The 14,427-nt window shown below is 39.3% G+C and overlaps 1 protein-coding gene across 1 annotated transcript in view; it reads right to left on the bottom strand.

Moving 5' to 3' along the window:
- The window catches only part of HSPA12A (heat shock protein family A (Hsp70) member 12A), a 38,327-nt gene continuing 23,900 nt past the window's right edge, over nt 1-14,427 (bottom strand). The window contains exons 7-12 of the mRNA XM_010714817.2: nt 9,864-10,035; nt 7,100-7,186; nt 6,485-6,589; nt 5,473-5,731; nt 4,658-4,761; nt 1-3,327 (exon numbers count right to left, since the gene is read on the bottom strand). Of these exons, the coding sequence (XP_010713119.1) occupies nt 2,693-3,327; nt 4,658-4,761; nt 5,473-5,731; nt 6,485-6,589; nt 7,100-7,186; nt 9,864-10,035 (1,362 nt within the window). The 3' untranslated portion in view covers nt 1-2,692. The remainder of the gene's footprint in view (nt 3,328-4,657; nt 4,762-5,472; nt 5,732-6,484; nt 6,590-7,099; nt 7,187-9,863; nt 10,036-14,427) is intronic.

Consider the following 14,427-nt stretch of genomic DNA (forward strand, 5'->3'; position numbering starts at 1 on the left):
TTTTAACTAGAAAAGAACCTAGAGAAGAAGCTGTATATTCAGATCATACAAGCTAAATATAACTTTGTTTTACAGGAGGATTCATCCATTATTATGATGAACTGCTGGAATGGTCACCATCTGAAACAAAGAAATGAAATCCCAGCAAAATACAAGTGCATCTGTGTAATATGCTTAACTGGTGTGACTTGCATTGCAGGAAGAATGTTGTATTTTCTGACACATCAACATTTCTTTCCTATTATTATAAGATCAGCCTTTTACATTTCATATCTTACCATCTTTAAAAGCCTATAATTATGGAAGCTGATTGAGAAACTATGTTATTTAAAATTAACAGCTGAATGAAATCAACAGAGGCAAAGAGCATTTTTATACAAGAAAATAGCACTGTAGAAAGAAAGAGTCTGTACAATATTTAAATATTGTATATACATAAAATTATATTGTTCATAACTCATCTTAAAGTTTCTCCTGTTTGTAAACCATGGAAAGCAATACACAAAAAATCCCGGCATTTAGCTTTTAAAGCATTTAGCAGGCAGCAGGAAATTGAATGCTAGAAAGCACACTTTGTAATTATAGGAAAGTATCCAGCTGGATACTGTGACTCCATTCTCCATAGTCCTTTTATTTTTTTTCTTCTTTTTTCCCGTCCCCCCCCCTTTTTTTCCTTTTTTTTTTAAGCTGAATGCAGAACAGATTTCATAGATTTCATATTCTACTAGGGAATTCTGCAACAGACACAGAAAACTCAATGGCAAATGCAGCAGACCAGTTCTGCAGCTCTTTACAGTGGCAGATCTCCAGGATAAACACGGAAAGCTTAAGTGCAGGATTGGAATGTAAATCAGTGAAAACATTGATAAAGCTTTAATTTCCCAAAAGTGTCAGTAACCGATAGAACTCATGCTCAACTTATTAGAAAGGAAGGTTTAGTTTAAGAGTTAAAATTGTAAGTACCAAAGATGTAATGAATTCCAGCAGGTAATCAGGCAGCTCTATATAAATGCTCTGAAAGCATCAGCATTTGATGGTTATTCAGGTTAGCATCAGTCTGCCAGCTAGGAGTGGATTTAAAACTGAAGTTATCAGTTTATCCTCCTGTTCAGCCATCACCTAACTGTACTTTCAAACATTAATATGGGAATTAACAAGAAAAAAATATGATTATGAGAGAAGTGCAAAGTCTTAAACCTCTGGAGGAGTAACTCCATACACCAGTACATGCTGGGGATCAACTGGCTGGGAAGCATCTATGCAGAAAAAGACCTCAGGGTCTTGGTAGACACAAAGTATTCATGAGCCAGCAATGTACCCTTGAGGCAAAGAATGCCAACAGCTGGACTTCCAGCAGGATAAGGAAGGTGAATATTCTTCTCTATTAAGACCTGGTGAGACCATATCTGGCATCCAGTCCTGTGCTTCTCAGTGTAAGAGCAACATGGACTTATGAGTTGAGTCTGACAAGGCATCAGATGAAGGGATCTGAGCATCAGTTGTAAGAGGAGAGGCTGAGAGATCTAGGACTTCAGATTCAAGAAGAGAATGCTTGTGGAGCAATCAGAAATGTGTATAAATGTCTGAAAGAAGACAGCAAAGAAAATGGAGCAAGACCTCAATAGTTTTCAGCGAAGGCATAAGAGGCAATGGGCACAACTTAAAATACAAGAAAATGCTTTTAAAAACATGTGGTTCTTTGTTGCTGTTTTTTTTTTCTTTGTTTGTTTTTGTTTGTTTTTGTTTTTTACAGTGAGTGTGGTCAAAGACTGGGATAGATTGCCCCAAGAAGTTTAGGCATCTCCACCTTTGAAGGTATTCACAATCTGAAAAGACAGAGCATCCTGTTCTAGCTTAGAGGTTTTTAGAACTTAGGGGTTGGACCAGACAGTTTTCAGAGATCCCTTCCAACTTCATCTGTTCTGTGATTCTGGAAAGAAACTAATAAATGTAAGTTTATAAGACCTAAAAAGGGAAATAACTTCACTCTTAATAAATTTCTGAAGTACAACGAGGGCAATGTTAGCTATTTAATCCAATAGCTAGTTCAAAGAGCTTGGCAAGAAAGGCTTCCCTCTTGGCTTGGGCAACCAACATTAAGCTACTAAAATACGTATGTTTCCTAAACCTACTTTTAAGGATTTCTAAGGATTTTCTTTTCAGTGTGATCTCAGAAGTGAAGACACTCACTTCCTACTTCTTTCCGTCCCTGATTTTCAGCACTTACATTTTTGAAAGCTGTAACTTACTAATTTGTTTCCATGCTCAGAGGAAAGTGCTTTTCAGAAACAAACCCCACACAGATACCCCTCTACACCAACCACCTGGGCTAGCAAATGTTTCTTGGGAGGAAGAGGAAGAAGAACAAGAACAAGGCAAAGAGATAATGATTTTATATTTCTTAACCAATCTTCAGGATGCAATAATAATACTTAATAAAGGCAAGATTACACATGCTTGAACAACGAAATAATTTTCACTACCTCTGGAACTTTTCCTCCTCAAACTTTTTAAGGTCTTTTAAAATGCAGCCTTTGGTCCTTCAAGGGCACAAGCATGACATACCCCACCTTACTAGCTGTTCTCATATAGCCTGCTGAAATTCAAGATGATTACGTGACATATGAAAGTCAAAAAATGGAATACTGGATGATGAGTCTCACAAACAGGCCATGGTGGGGCAAATGATCTGTTAGTAGTTTAAGAAATCAATACCAACTTTGACACTTTTGGAGGTGGCAACATCAATGGCCATGGCTTTGATCTCAGTGTCCCCAAATTGCATAAGTGTTTTGATCTCCCGTCTGTTTGGCACGGAAGCATCAGTTCCTGTGAGATCCAGGCGAAGGGTGCCACACTTTTTCACTCCAGATTCAGTGATGAAGCTGACATTATCTTGTTCTGAGCTATAGATATTGATCACTATTACTAACTGAGAAGGTTTGGCAGGTGTGTAACTGCGTGTCACAGTTTCTCCAAGGGCTACAGATTGGTCAGCGGAGATAAATTTGTCAAAGACATCAGTGCACCAACGCGTGCCATCTTTGATTAGCAGCTTCTCCGGTGGATGCTTCCCTTCCACAAACCGATTCAGCACACCCACACCATAGGTGAGAGGCGAACGCCGCACTTTGATGACAGCAGGGTCTAGACCAAAGAGAACAGCTCCTTTGAGGATAGTGAGCCCCACATCCTGAGGAATGATGACTCGACATCTCGAACCAAAAGCACTCTGGACAGCTTGCTGGAGTAAAGGGGATTCAGCGAAGCCACCCACCAGGAACAGAAACTTGACATTGGTCACTTCTGGCTTATCGAACACATCACCTATACAGAAACAGAGCCCATTCAACAGGGAAAAATTCAGTGGCAAAGCAATTCATTTGAAACTCTAAATGCCTGATGCATCAATGTTCCATGCGCATGCATAAAATCTGAAACACTCACATCTATGCCCCCACTGTTGATCTTAACATGCATCAGTTCCACTTCTGAGGTTTCTTACTACATTCTGTTTCAGTGGAGCAATGACTGTGAATGAAAATTTGCTTCAAAGCAGATGACATTCCTGAGGTGGCATTTATGCTTTCTAAACAGAATTTTCATTTGGCTTGTACCAGCAAAGGGAGACAGATTTTTTGCAAAGAAATCCGCTACATTGAGGAAAATCAAACAGTTCTGTTGTAGGCTCACCCACAGTCAGTTCAAATAACTGACGCAGCACGACTGAGGTATCTGTCACAATTATCGTGGTTGGACTCGATGATCTCTGGAGGTCCCTTCCAACCCCTATGATTCTGTGATCTTAATGTGAAGCCTCTCCCTCCCTGCTCACGCAGAAGCTATTCTGTCCTAGCTGTCTTACTAAGTTGTGGTCTCTCAGTTCCACTTAACAAGTCCTCACACAGCCAGTGTGCTAAGTTGGATATTCTATTCCAAATACAATTTGATTAGCACTTTGTAATGAGTAGAACAGCAACACTTCACTCAGCATATGTATTATACTTAACACAAATCCGATCTTTCATGAAAGGGAGTTTAAATAACAAATTTCCCAATAAACCTGTGTCATTTTTCACTGCCAGATAAATAAATATATCACTGCTTAAGATTCCTATGGCTGGAATTTTTTTTATTTTTTATTATTTTTTAAACAGGAGACATCATTTATTTATTGTGTTCCTGAGAGCTCAGTGATTTGGAGAGTCATCAAAAAATAAGACTTTTTAAGCCCTTTCACTGATGAGAAATGAACTACAGGTCTTAATTTCAGCAATAATCAGATACTAGTTATGATTCTGGCATTATTTTGTACTTGTCTGAAAGGAAAAGAAAAGTAGGATCTGGGCTAAAGCAGTGCTCTTTAGGGAATGACTGTAGCCCTGGAAATACAGTTTAGGCAGCAACAGGACTGAATCACACTGAAAAACTAGTTCTAGAAGTAGGTAGGTAGATGCATTAAAGGTGATGTCCCTTCCTTGAAATTACCTTCCTAATCACTTTTTAAAGGATGAATGTTTCAGAACTAACCTCCTTGCCCACATTCAGTGCATAATAGCAGTGGTGTTTCCTATAATTCCTGTTACTGGTTTGAGACAGGTAAACCAAGCTTCAGTCTCAGCTTAGTCAGAAAATGGAATTACACACAGATACATACTCAGGTGTTGAACAATCTGGTCAATTGTAGGTTTGAAGAGTGCATTCATTGCATCTGGGCTCATCCTCAGCATTCCTTGGGAAGACCACTTCACAAAGTCCACGCTGCAAAAAAAAAAAAGAAAAGCATTCAGAAAGGATATTAAGAGAATATAGAGTACAGCCAAGCGCTCATAAGACATGACACACAAATAATAAGTTTACAGAATCTGTATGCAGTTTGCTTTGCATCTAACTTCAGCCCCACACCAAATGGAGCAATATAAAATTTCCAGGGACAATTGCTATTTTTTGCTTGTTTAATTGCTGTTTTCCTTGCCTGATTGCCTCCTGCAGCATTACCAATGTTTATCTGCCCCCTGAAACAGCTGGCAGTCAGTGCACTGTTCACTCATCTGAAACAGCACTGATTCAACCCCAGAAGGGCAACATTTAGATTATAGCAGGGCAGGTCAAGCCACTGAAAACAAGCAAGGAAAACAAGCAAGCAAGCATGGGAAGTCTCAGGAGACAGGGAGAAGAACAATATTTTTAATGAGCTGTAATATTTGTTAAGTGAATAGAGGCATTATATTATTTCATTATGTACATCCATACAGCTTAGCAATTTCCTTTTCATTCATGCACATTCTATGTTATCTTTACACTTTCTATCTCGTTATTCTGTTAGTTTCAGTATACCTAGAGAAACACTGGAAACAGACACTTCTTTTACGTTACTGTCCTTCAGACTACATGTAATTAGGATATTTTAAATGTCTGTCTTTTTAAAGATTAGTCAATTCTGCATCTATTTGGGTTCAATCATCTACTCACTTGCTTTTCCTCAAGGCATGTTCTACACTGTGACCTCGAAACTTCTTATAATAATCAATGAAGGAGAAAGGCAGAGTGATGTTTAGTGGATTGGTCCTGTCTGGAGCTGCTGCCCGTTTACGGGACTCAAATGCTATCATCAGATCTACCCAGGCAGCAGGACGCTTGATTTTAAATTGCTCAATAAAATCTTCTCCAAATATTTTACACAGGAGCTTTTCAAATTCATAGTCCACACCTAGGGAACCATATGGCCCACCTGTATTAAAAACAAAACACAACTTCAATATTCTGAAAATCGTATTAGATTTCAGGTAGACCAAATACACATCAGATTGACACTACAAGGACTGTCGTTGGAAACAGTCTGTCTAATACAGAACGTGATCTTACCTTTGCCTCACTTTTATACCTACGTTGTCCTAGACAATGTAACACTACAGCAGAAAGTTGTCTTAAAGCCACCAAGACTGAAGACACTCAGCAGTGAACGATACAGATGAAGACCAACACAAGTGTACAGGCTGTCTTACGGGGTTAACAGCTTAGCAAAGACAAAGAGGGGATTTTGGAGTTCAGGAAGGAAGTATCATTAAAGCAATTGCATTTTATTGCACTTATTGTTGTGGATCTATCATTGTGAGTATCTGCCAGAGGGTGGCAGACCACACCGGTTACACTGGCTGTGGAATTATTGAACATACAAGCCTTCCCTAAGATCTAGGGAAATTTTACAAGGATCTCATGTGACACACTTGGCTTTTCTTACCTCCACAGCACTTCTCAGAATAGCTGGTCAGAGACCTCTTAAAGGAGTGGAAGATCACAAATTTACTAAAAGAAGGCAGACCAGGACAGTGACCCTTGTCCAGACAGCAGATAGATTACATTATTTTGAATACTGGTCTGGTTCCAGGAAGAATCGTTAGTGAAATACAGTGATTAGTAAAGACATGTATTCTCTTCACAGACAGAATATTGCATAAATGCAAGCACTGGAAATGCCATCTACCTGTTGCTTTGTACAGTTCCTTAAGATGCCCTTCAGGGAGCCTGATCTGATGGACAGTCATATCCACCGTGCCTCCTCCACTGTCAACAACGATGTAACGGTCACCTGGTTTGCCAAAGGAATAGGCAAATGTGATGTATATTATCACAGTGACATACTGCAGTGAGAGAGAATGACTTGCAGAAAGTTATAAATCTCTATTCTGAAAACTTCATCTTTATTAGTAGTGATTTATAGTAAATACAAAATTTAGGTATCAAAAGATATTGGTTTAACACAGAAAGAAAGGGGATTAATGGAATTGCTCGTGCTAGTGTTGTCCACTTTAGGGGGTTACCAAATTAATACTACAGCATATTCACAAAGCCTATTCTGAAGAAATAGTCTAGCTGTACTTTGAAACTTGGATTACATTCTGTCATCTCCTTAACAAACCATACTTTGCTATACAGAATTGCAGTTTAGCTTTAGCAACTCAGAAATGCACATGCACTTTTATTTCTTTGTTTTCCAACTCATAATCATTCTGAGAACAGTGCAGATCTGTGGGAAACACTATGTTCGTCAGCACTATAAAACCAGTGAAAGCAAAGTTTATTCAAGAAAGGACACTACCTTCTTCCAGTTCGGACCAGATTTCTCCTATAACATTTTCCACCAAAAAGGTGCGACTCTGCCGATTGCGACGGACGTGTTCCTTAGCTAGTCAAAGACAGAGAAAATTACTGAGTATTACGAAGCATAAAAAATTTGATATCACATGGTGCAGAAAACAGGTGTAAGCATGCTGACAGATCTCATGTACTGCTTCCTAAAACAAACGAACAACCACTGCACTGGTTTGGGGAACATTATAACATTACTTCTAGAAAGAGTGAAAAAACATTTTTCAGATTTTCTGTTCTTTTTTCATACTACCGGAATTAGAAACAACGACCTAGTGTGAAAACTATAGGCAAATCCTTCATAGTTACTGTATTCTGACTTCTAAATACAAGCTGGAAGCTGTCTCCGCTGCCAGCTGGGTTCAGGTACACACTCTGCCACACGGTGGCAGCCCTGGTCCACCGCAGACCTGAGCTATGATGGCAGGCAATGAGCACAAGATTTTCAGAAGCAACTTCTGATGTTAGGTGCTGGGGCAAGGCCTCTGGAGACGATCAGGATGTCATACTGCTTCCATGTAAGCAGCCAAAAGCACTGCTTCACAGCTTTGTAACCTCTCAAGTCTCAAAGTGATCACTAAGTCTGACCCTCTGATAACTCAGGCAGATGACTAAAGAGATTAGCAACTATTTCAGCCTTTACTTCTGAAAATCCTGGTTTGTTTTGACAGCCTGCAAAGCAGAATCTAGTGCTGCCATGATAAGCAATTAAATTATATCTTGACTAAGACTTGACCTATTAGAAACATGGAGGACACTGGCACAGCATATTTTAAATTTATAGCAATTAAAAATTAAGCACAATCTCATAACAGTACTTCAGCTTACAAGACTTAATTTCTACTTAGACATTCGAAAAATGCAAAACAGTCTGTAAAGAGAAGTTAGAGCAGTGAGAGCCTTTGCTATTAAGCTTCTTAATCAATCTGTACAACTGGATGATCAAAAGTCATTCCCTATATTACTTTCATTCACTTTCATTCAAAGGTGTAAAATAAAATAGTACAAAAGACAGAGATCCTGCAATATGTGAAGAAGGAAAATCATTGAATGCATTTTCCTTCGCCTTTCTATTGTGTCTACAATCAGAAGGAGATGAGGGGCTTTGCTTTCACCCATACCTATAAACTGCTCCATAAAGACCCTATGATGCAGACAAGTTGTCAGCCTCACTCACCAACAATTCAAATCACACAGCATTCAAAGACAGAACAAGCAAGAGATCCAAGCAATGGATGCTAGAGTCCACAGAAGTCAATGGGAGTCCTTTCACTTTGTTTCTGTGGACTAGAAGTAAATGCAAGAGCCAGTCTTTAACTATGACTGAAGTAAAGTCATCCCAGCAAATAGTAACTTTTTTTGTTTTGACTTCACTGCAATAAGACCATGGAGTGCACCTGTTCATAGCTAAATGGTTTTCCTCCTTTAATCAGTTCTCAGCTTGTCTTGGGTACCTGCCATGCCTTTACGAAACTTTAATTCTAACCCCAAATTAATTCACTCAAACTTTATTTTCATTAATTTTGACAATAAACCTTTCTCATCCCCAATGGCCTTTACCAACACAATTAAGAAAGAAATCCAACATCTGCCAGATTCTGTCCAGCTTTAAAACTTCGCCAAACACGGGAACTTTTTTTCTTTTTTTTAATTATTATTATTATTTATTTTCTTAAAAGCAAATCCCCCTGCAGCCTGAAAGCAAGTTCATGGAAAAGTCAAGGAAGTGGAACGGTGCAGGATGAGACCAAGGTGGAGAATGTGAGGGGCCCTTGAAAGGACTATGCCCTGCACAGGCCTCCCTAATGCTGAGCACATCTGATAAGTGCTAGCTGGGAGAAAACAAGGTAATGACTTTGCCTAACTAAGAAAAAATGCAATCTGGTAAGTACAGGAATAGCTTTACGGGCTTAATTTTCCATGTGCCCGTACCATTTTGACCTAGTAAATATGATGACAAAATGCAAATTCTTCTGAAAAATTCCTCTGGGATAGACTGACAGAGTAACACTTACATCAGTGCAACTACAATTCACACGGAGAGGAAACTGTTATGTAAAAAATACACCACAGCAGTCCACTATTTTCTCTTTTTTGCCCTCCAGTCTCAGACAAGATACTAAATCTTGCCTAAGTCATTGGTGATGAAGGATTTTCTGGCAAGTGACTTACACTGTGGGCCCATCTCTGCAAGTCAGACCTAAAGCACCAACATGAGCAGCAGATCACAGGTCAGTAAGTTAGAATTGCCATATCTAGTTTCTCTTCTGTGAGTAGACAAATGCATTGCTGTATTCCATTACCACGTGCTCCTCCAAGTGTTAGAAGTAAATAATGGTATTTCACAAAGATGACTTCAAAAAGCATCTGGAAACTCTGGAAGAACATTTCAGACTGAAAGTCTCATTGACATCCAGTAATTTAACATTGCTTCAATAATGCAGCTAATTGAATGCTTGTTTTCAACAGATCAAATATAAAATGATCCAGCATAAAGTATCAATTTCAATAAAGGCAGAAAAATACTGTGGTGAAAATGGTATGGGACAGGATGCTCAGGGAGGTGGTAGAGTCACCATCCCTGGAGGTTTTCAAGAAACTTGGAAATGTGGCACACAGGAACATGGTTCAGTGGGCAAGGTGGGGATGGGTTGATGGTTCTAGTAGATGATCTTAATGGTCTTTTCCAGCTTCAATGATTCTATGATAAGCACCTTGTGTAAATCCTGTTCCGATGGTGTCACTGGGGCTATAGCCATTGACAGGCGCTCTGCTGCTCAGCTCTATCATCTGGTGAAGGCGGAGCTTCCGGCAGTAGATAGAAGCTGCCTCGGGCTCCAGGGCGATGATCAGCTGCTCGGGGTTTTCAGGGCTTGCCATTCCTGCCTGTGAGAGAGAATTGATCAGAGAAGCGAGCTGAGAGGTCACGTCACCTAACAGACCCCTCCAGCAGGTGAACAAGCACATCCCCAGCTCCCAGGTTCAGTCAGGTCAACCCTGTAAGTTAACACACAAAGAAGCTTCTGCTGCTCCCCAAAAGCCTTTGGCTGGGATTCATCCTGCCCACAATGGATAGCCACCACTTCACAGGCTGTAGCAGGGAGGTAGGCATGCACTTACTATGCTGTCTAACTGAGCAGCTGCGTGCGTGACAGGAGGAGAGAGGAAGAAAGTCCTCCTGAGGCCTGTGCTGAACAGCCTACAACCTGACCTCCTAACTAACCCATGAATCTGCCTGCTTTGAGGGGCTCAGCCTCCTGTCAGAAATATCTTTGGCGTCTCTTCTCCCAGTGATAATTTTAGTATGCCTTGCTTTATATCCCAGAAGATATAAGACATATATAGTCCTCGCCAAAACCGACCTTCCCCCCACTGTGCAGCTTACTAAAATATATAATACACTTTGCCAGTAATGCATTTTTTGACTTAAAATCAACATTTCTCTATTCCAAAATAAATTTTAAGCCCAATCAGTTTTATAACAGCTCAAAAATGCTCAGTTTTCAAGGAATTGAAATACAATAGGACACATTCCTTAAACTATAATGAGAAAAAGCCTAAAAATACTTTAACTAAATTTGCAAGCCTGCTCATGGCAGTGGGTTGAAACTGGATGCTCTTTGAGGTCTCTTCCAACCCAAGCCATTCTATAATTCTATGATTTGCCATTCTTTCTATTTGCTTTCTGGATTTTCAGTCTACAGATAGAAAGAAAAAAATTGTTTTCATTTCTTTCATCCTCACTTCCCCTTACTGTACAATTTTCTGTTAAAAAATAACCACATTCTTTCAACTCTTTCTGCTCAACTTTTGGCCTGCTCGTCATTGTTTTTCAGTTAAGTGTGTGAACAGAAAAGATTAATATACAAATGAACATTCTACTGTCTCCATGGTCAGTCTACCAGCAAACTCTCCCTTCAGCTTATACATATTCATTGTGTTTGCTTCAGAGCATCCCCAAAAGAAGGCAGAATCACACGGGAAGACTGCTAGCTTGGACTGAACTTAGCTTCCTTCATCAGCTACGTTGTGGGCTGTGCTAATTGGTGGCCAGGTTATATCTGTAGCTAGAAACTCAGAGTAAAGCTTGTTCAAAAAATCAGTTCCAGGGTAAAATTTGGAGGCATAAAACAGTCTTTCCCTTTTACTCATTCATTTTTCCCTTTCTATTACAGCACATAAGAAAGGTGCATCTTTATTGAAAACATTTTCCTACTTTAACCGGTAGCACTGGAAGAGGCAACACTCAAGGTATGAATTAGTTCTTGGTCATTCCTGACATGTTTATCTAATATGTTACATAATCCCAAGAATGTACAGTCTGCTCACACAATCTATCCCAATATTTTCCTGCCTTTGCCTTTGGAAATTTTCTAAGAAGTCTCATTTGAACCTTTCTTGCTGCAATTTTAACACCAGCACTTTTCGTCTTACCTAACGTGGGCACGGAAAACAAGCAGTTCCTTCCTTCCCTGATGCAATTTTCAGTCTTCTCTATGTACTGGGCACACATCAGTAGCACAGATAAAGCAATTCTAAGCCTTATATCATATGTGCCCAAAAAGAAACAACTATATTTTAGGGAAAAAATAATTTGTTGCTAAGGACATTTAAATCCAAAGTCTGCATCATAAATTATTTGCAGAGATGACAAGAACTGAGTTATATGCATAAGAAATGCAATGGTATTTCCTAGCTAAGAAATAAAAAAGAATATATTAATTACAAATTCATCTATTCTGGGGGAAAGGGGAGATTTAGGTACTTATTTTTCCAAGGCTGGTCCTGCTAAAAGAAAACAGTAAACTATTAGCACTAACATTTGCTTCTTCCTCTTCTCTAGTTCAGCCTGTATTAAGAATTTTTCACATTGCAGCCTGCACACCAGTAGAGGAAGGCAGTGACCTGCAGAGCCTGAACTCAGATCCATGTTCTCAGACCCTCCAAGTATAGCAGATGCTATTCTTGCTACTTCTTCTGACTAGATACTATTTTAACATATTCAAAATATCTCCCGAGGAAAACATTCAACAGAAATGACAGTTTTTAACAGTTCAAAGCACAGTTGATCCTAATAGAATTTCATGAAGCCTTTTTTTCTTTTTTTTCTTTTTTTGTTACTGTTACAAAGCTTTCCTTACAGAGTTTGACAGGCCAGTTAAAAACGAGGAATGTGTTATTTCATCTCAGAAAATAGCCATACCAAGAATTGTGTACAATGAAACATAAGACATCCTACATATATATATTGTAATGCGTAAATCTATATGTATATATATACATATAGATCAATATTGATGTTATATAATGCATTGTCTACATTGTATTTTTCTCCATATATCAAGATAGCACAACAGTGTATATACGTATCTAAGCAATGCACAGAATGGGAGAAGGGGAGATGAGATAAATGTGACTGGGTACATGCTGCTAGGGAAGAAAGGAATGATGAGATTACATGAGTACACGGTCTGGGAAGATGAAGACATAGGAGGCAGCATCTGTCCCATTGCTACTGCTGAGGAAAAAGGGACAGGAGGAAAAGCATGCAGAGAAAGAGCAGTAAAAGTACCAGGCAGTCAACACAAAGAAATGGTGATGAATTCACAAAAATCTTAACTTTAAAAGTTCCAAAATTTGCTGGATTTTCCATTTGTTCCGTTCCGTCTGCCTTGTCCATACTGCCCACTTGCCAAGGGAAAAGATTTAGAAGTTCACAGGGTCGATCAGAACGGATCTAAGCAATATCTCAGCCCTTATTACACAGATCATTTTGGCAGCTGACTGATTTGCCTAGGGCAACTAACAGTGGACTTTACAACAGACCACATCCTGCCTGTAGTCTGAGATCTTTTTCCTCACATGCAGTATAAATCCAGCCATCACCAATGAAACATGAAGGAAGCAGAAAGAATTCAAATGTGGAAAACCATCACAGAAAAACAGAAATCTTGTTAGCATTAAGTTCCTAAAAGTGATTTCCAGAAGACTGTTGCATCTATACACCTGGAAGAAGCACAGAAATAGATGCAGAGTGCTCCAAACTCACTCTGTGCATCTATTTGAGCACCAGGACCTCATGCTATGACAGGGCAACTCCCACACTTAAATCACTCCAGTAAAAACACACCTCTGAGCTGCTGCCAGGGCACTGCTGCTCATTCATGAAGATGCATCATCACCAACAAACCTCAGAATGCTTCATATCCTTAAGCATTGGAGCACATATAACTTTGCCATCCGGATACAGGAGAATTCTTAACATGATACACCAGCTTTGCTGTCACAGCCAAAGATGTCTGACTGCATGAGAGCCATAGATGACCTCAAATATATTCTGCCAAGTGTTAATTTATCTCAGAATTTGCAAATACTGAGTTTTGGACTGTGGCTCAGTACAGCAGACTGAACATATATAGAATGATACTCATTCAACATGCAGGATCATCACTAACACATTAAAGACGATAAAACCCAGCCCCACATGCCATGATGCACAATGAAAAAAAGCAATACACTTTTTTAAATTTAATATTATAACTTGGAAAGCCCTACAGTCAGCATTAGAGTAGAACAGAGCTCGAGTCTTTCTAAAAGGCGCAATGAAAGCCATGAGGTAGATCTTCATGAAGATTCCCCACCTCTGAGGCGTAGCTATAGGGAATTTATCCAATTTGAGTGGAATAGACAGAATGCATAACCTCAAATTTAAGCAGAACCCAAAAGTAATCCAAAAACTTAGCTACTGAGCTTTTCTGGATCCAGTCAACCAAATATACACACCCAGAACCCCAGTAGGAGCACTATCTTCAGAGATGCAGCCTCTGCTATGAACAACCAGTCCTTGAAAGTACCAGCCTGCTCAGATTAGAGAACATCTATTACATTTTTAGCATCATAACGAAGGGCACCAAGTTAAGGACCAAATTACAGAGTAACAACAGTGGATCCATGCTAGTTGGCTCTAGGAGGGTCTTTACTTCTTTGGATCTGAAATGCACAGCCCTGCTTTGATCATCTTCTGCAAGGGCTGGGGAGATAAAAATATGAAAAGAATAGAAAAAAATGATGCATTTTATTCCATGCACATGGGATTTGATTCACGTGGTTCTTGTATCAGAATGCTATGTAAGATAGGCAATAACAAATCTTCAATCTGTCAAAATGTGGCTGCATGCATGTAAGATACAATCAGCAACTTCATTATGGCAAAAATGAGGCTAACACATGTATTAATCACATCACAGTCTGTGAAAAAAGGCTCAAAATATACAAGAG

This window comes from Meleagris gallopavo, chromosome 8 (genome assembly GCF_000146605.3).
Source record: "Meleagris gallopavo isolate NT-WF06-2002-E0010 breed Aviagen turkey brand Nicholas breeding stock chromosome 8, Turkey_5.1, whole genome shotgun sequence".
Classification (NCBI taxonomy): domain Eukaryota; kingdom Metazoa; phylum Chordata; class Aves; order Galliformes; family Phasianidae; genus Meleagris; species Meleagris gallopavo.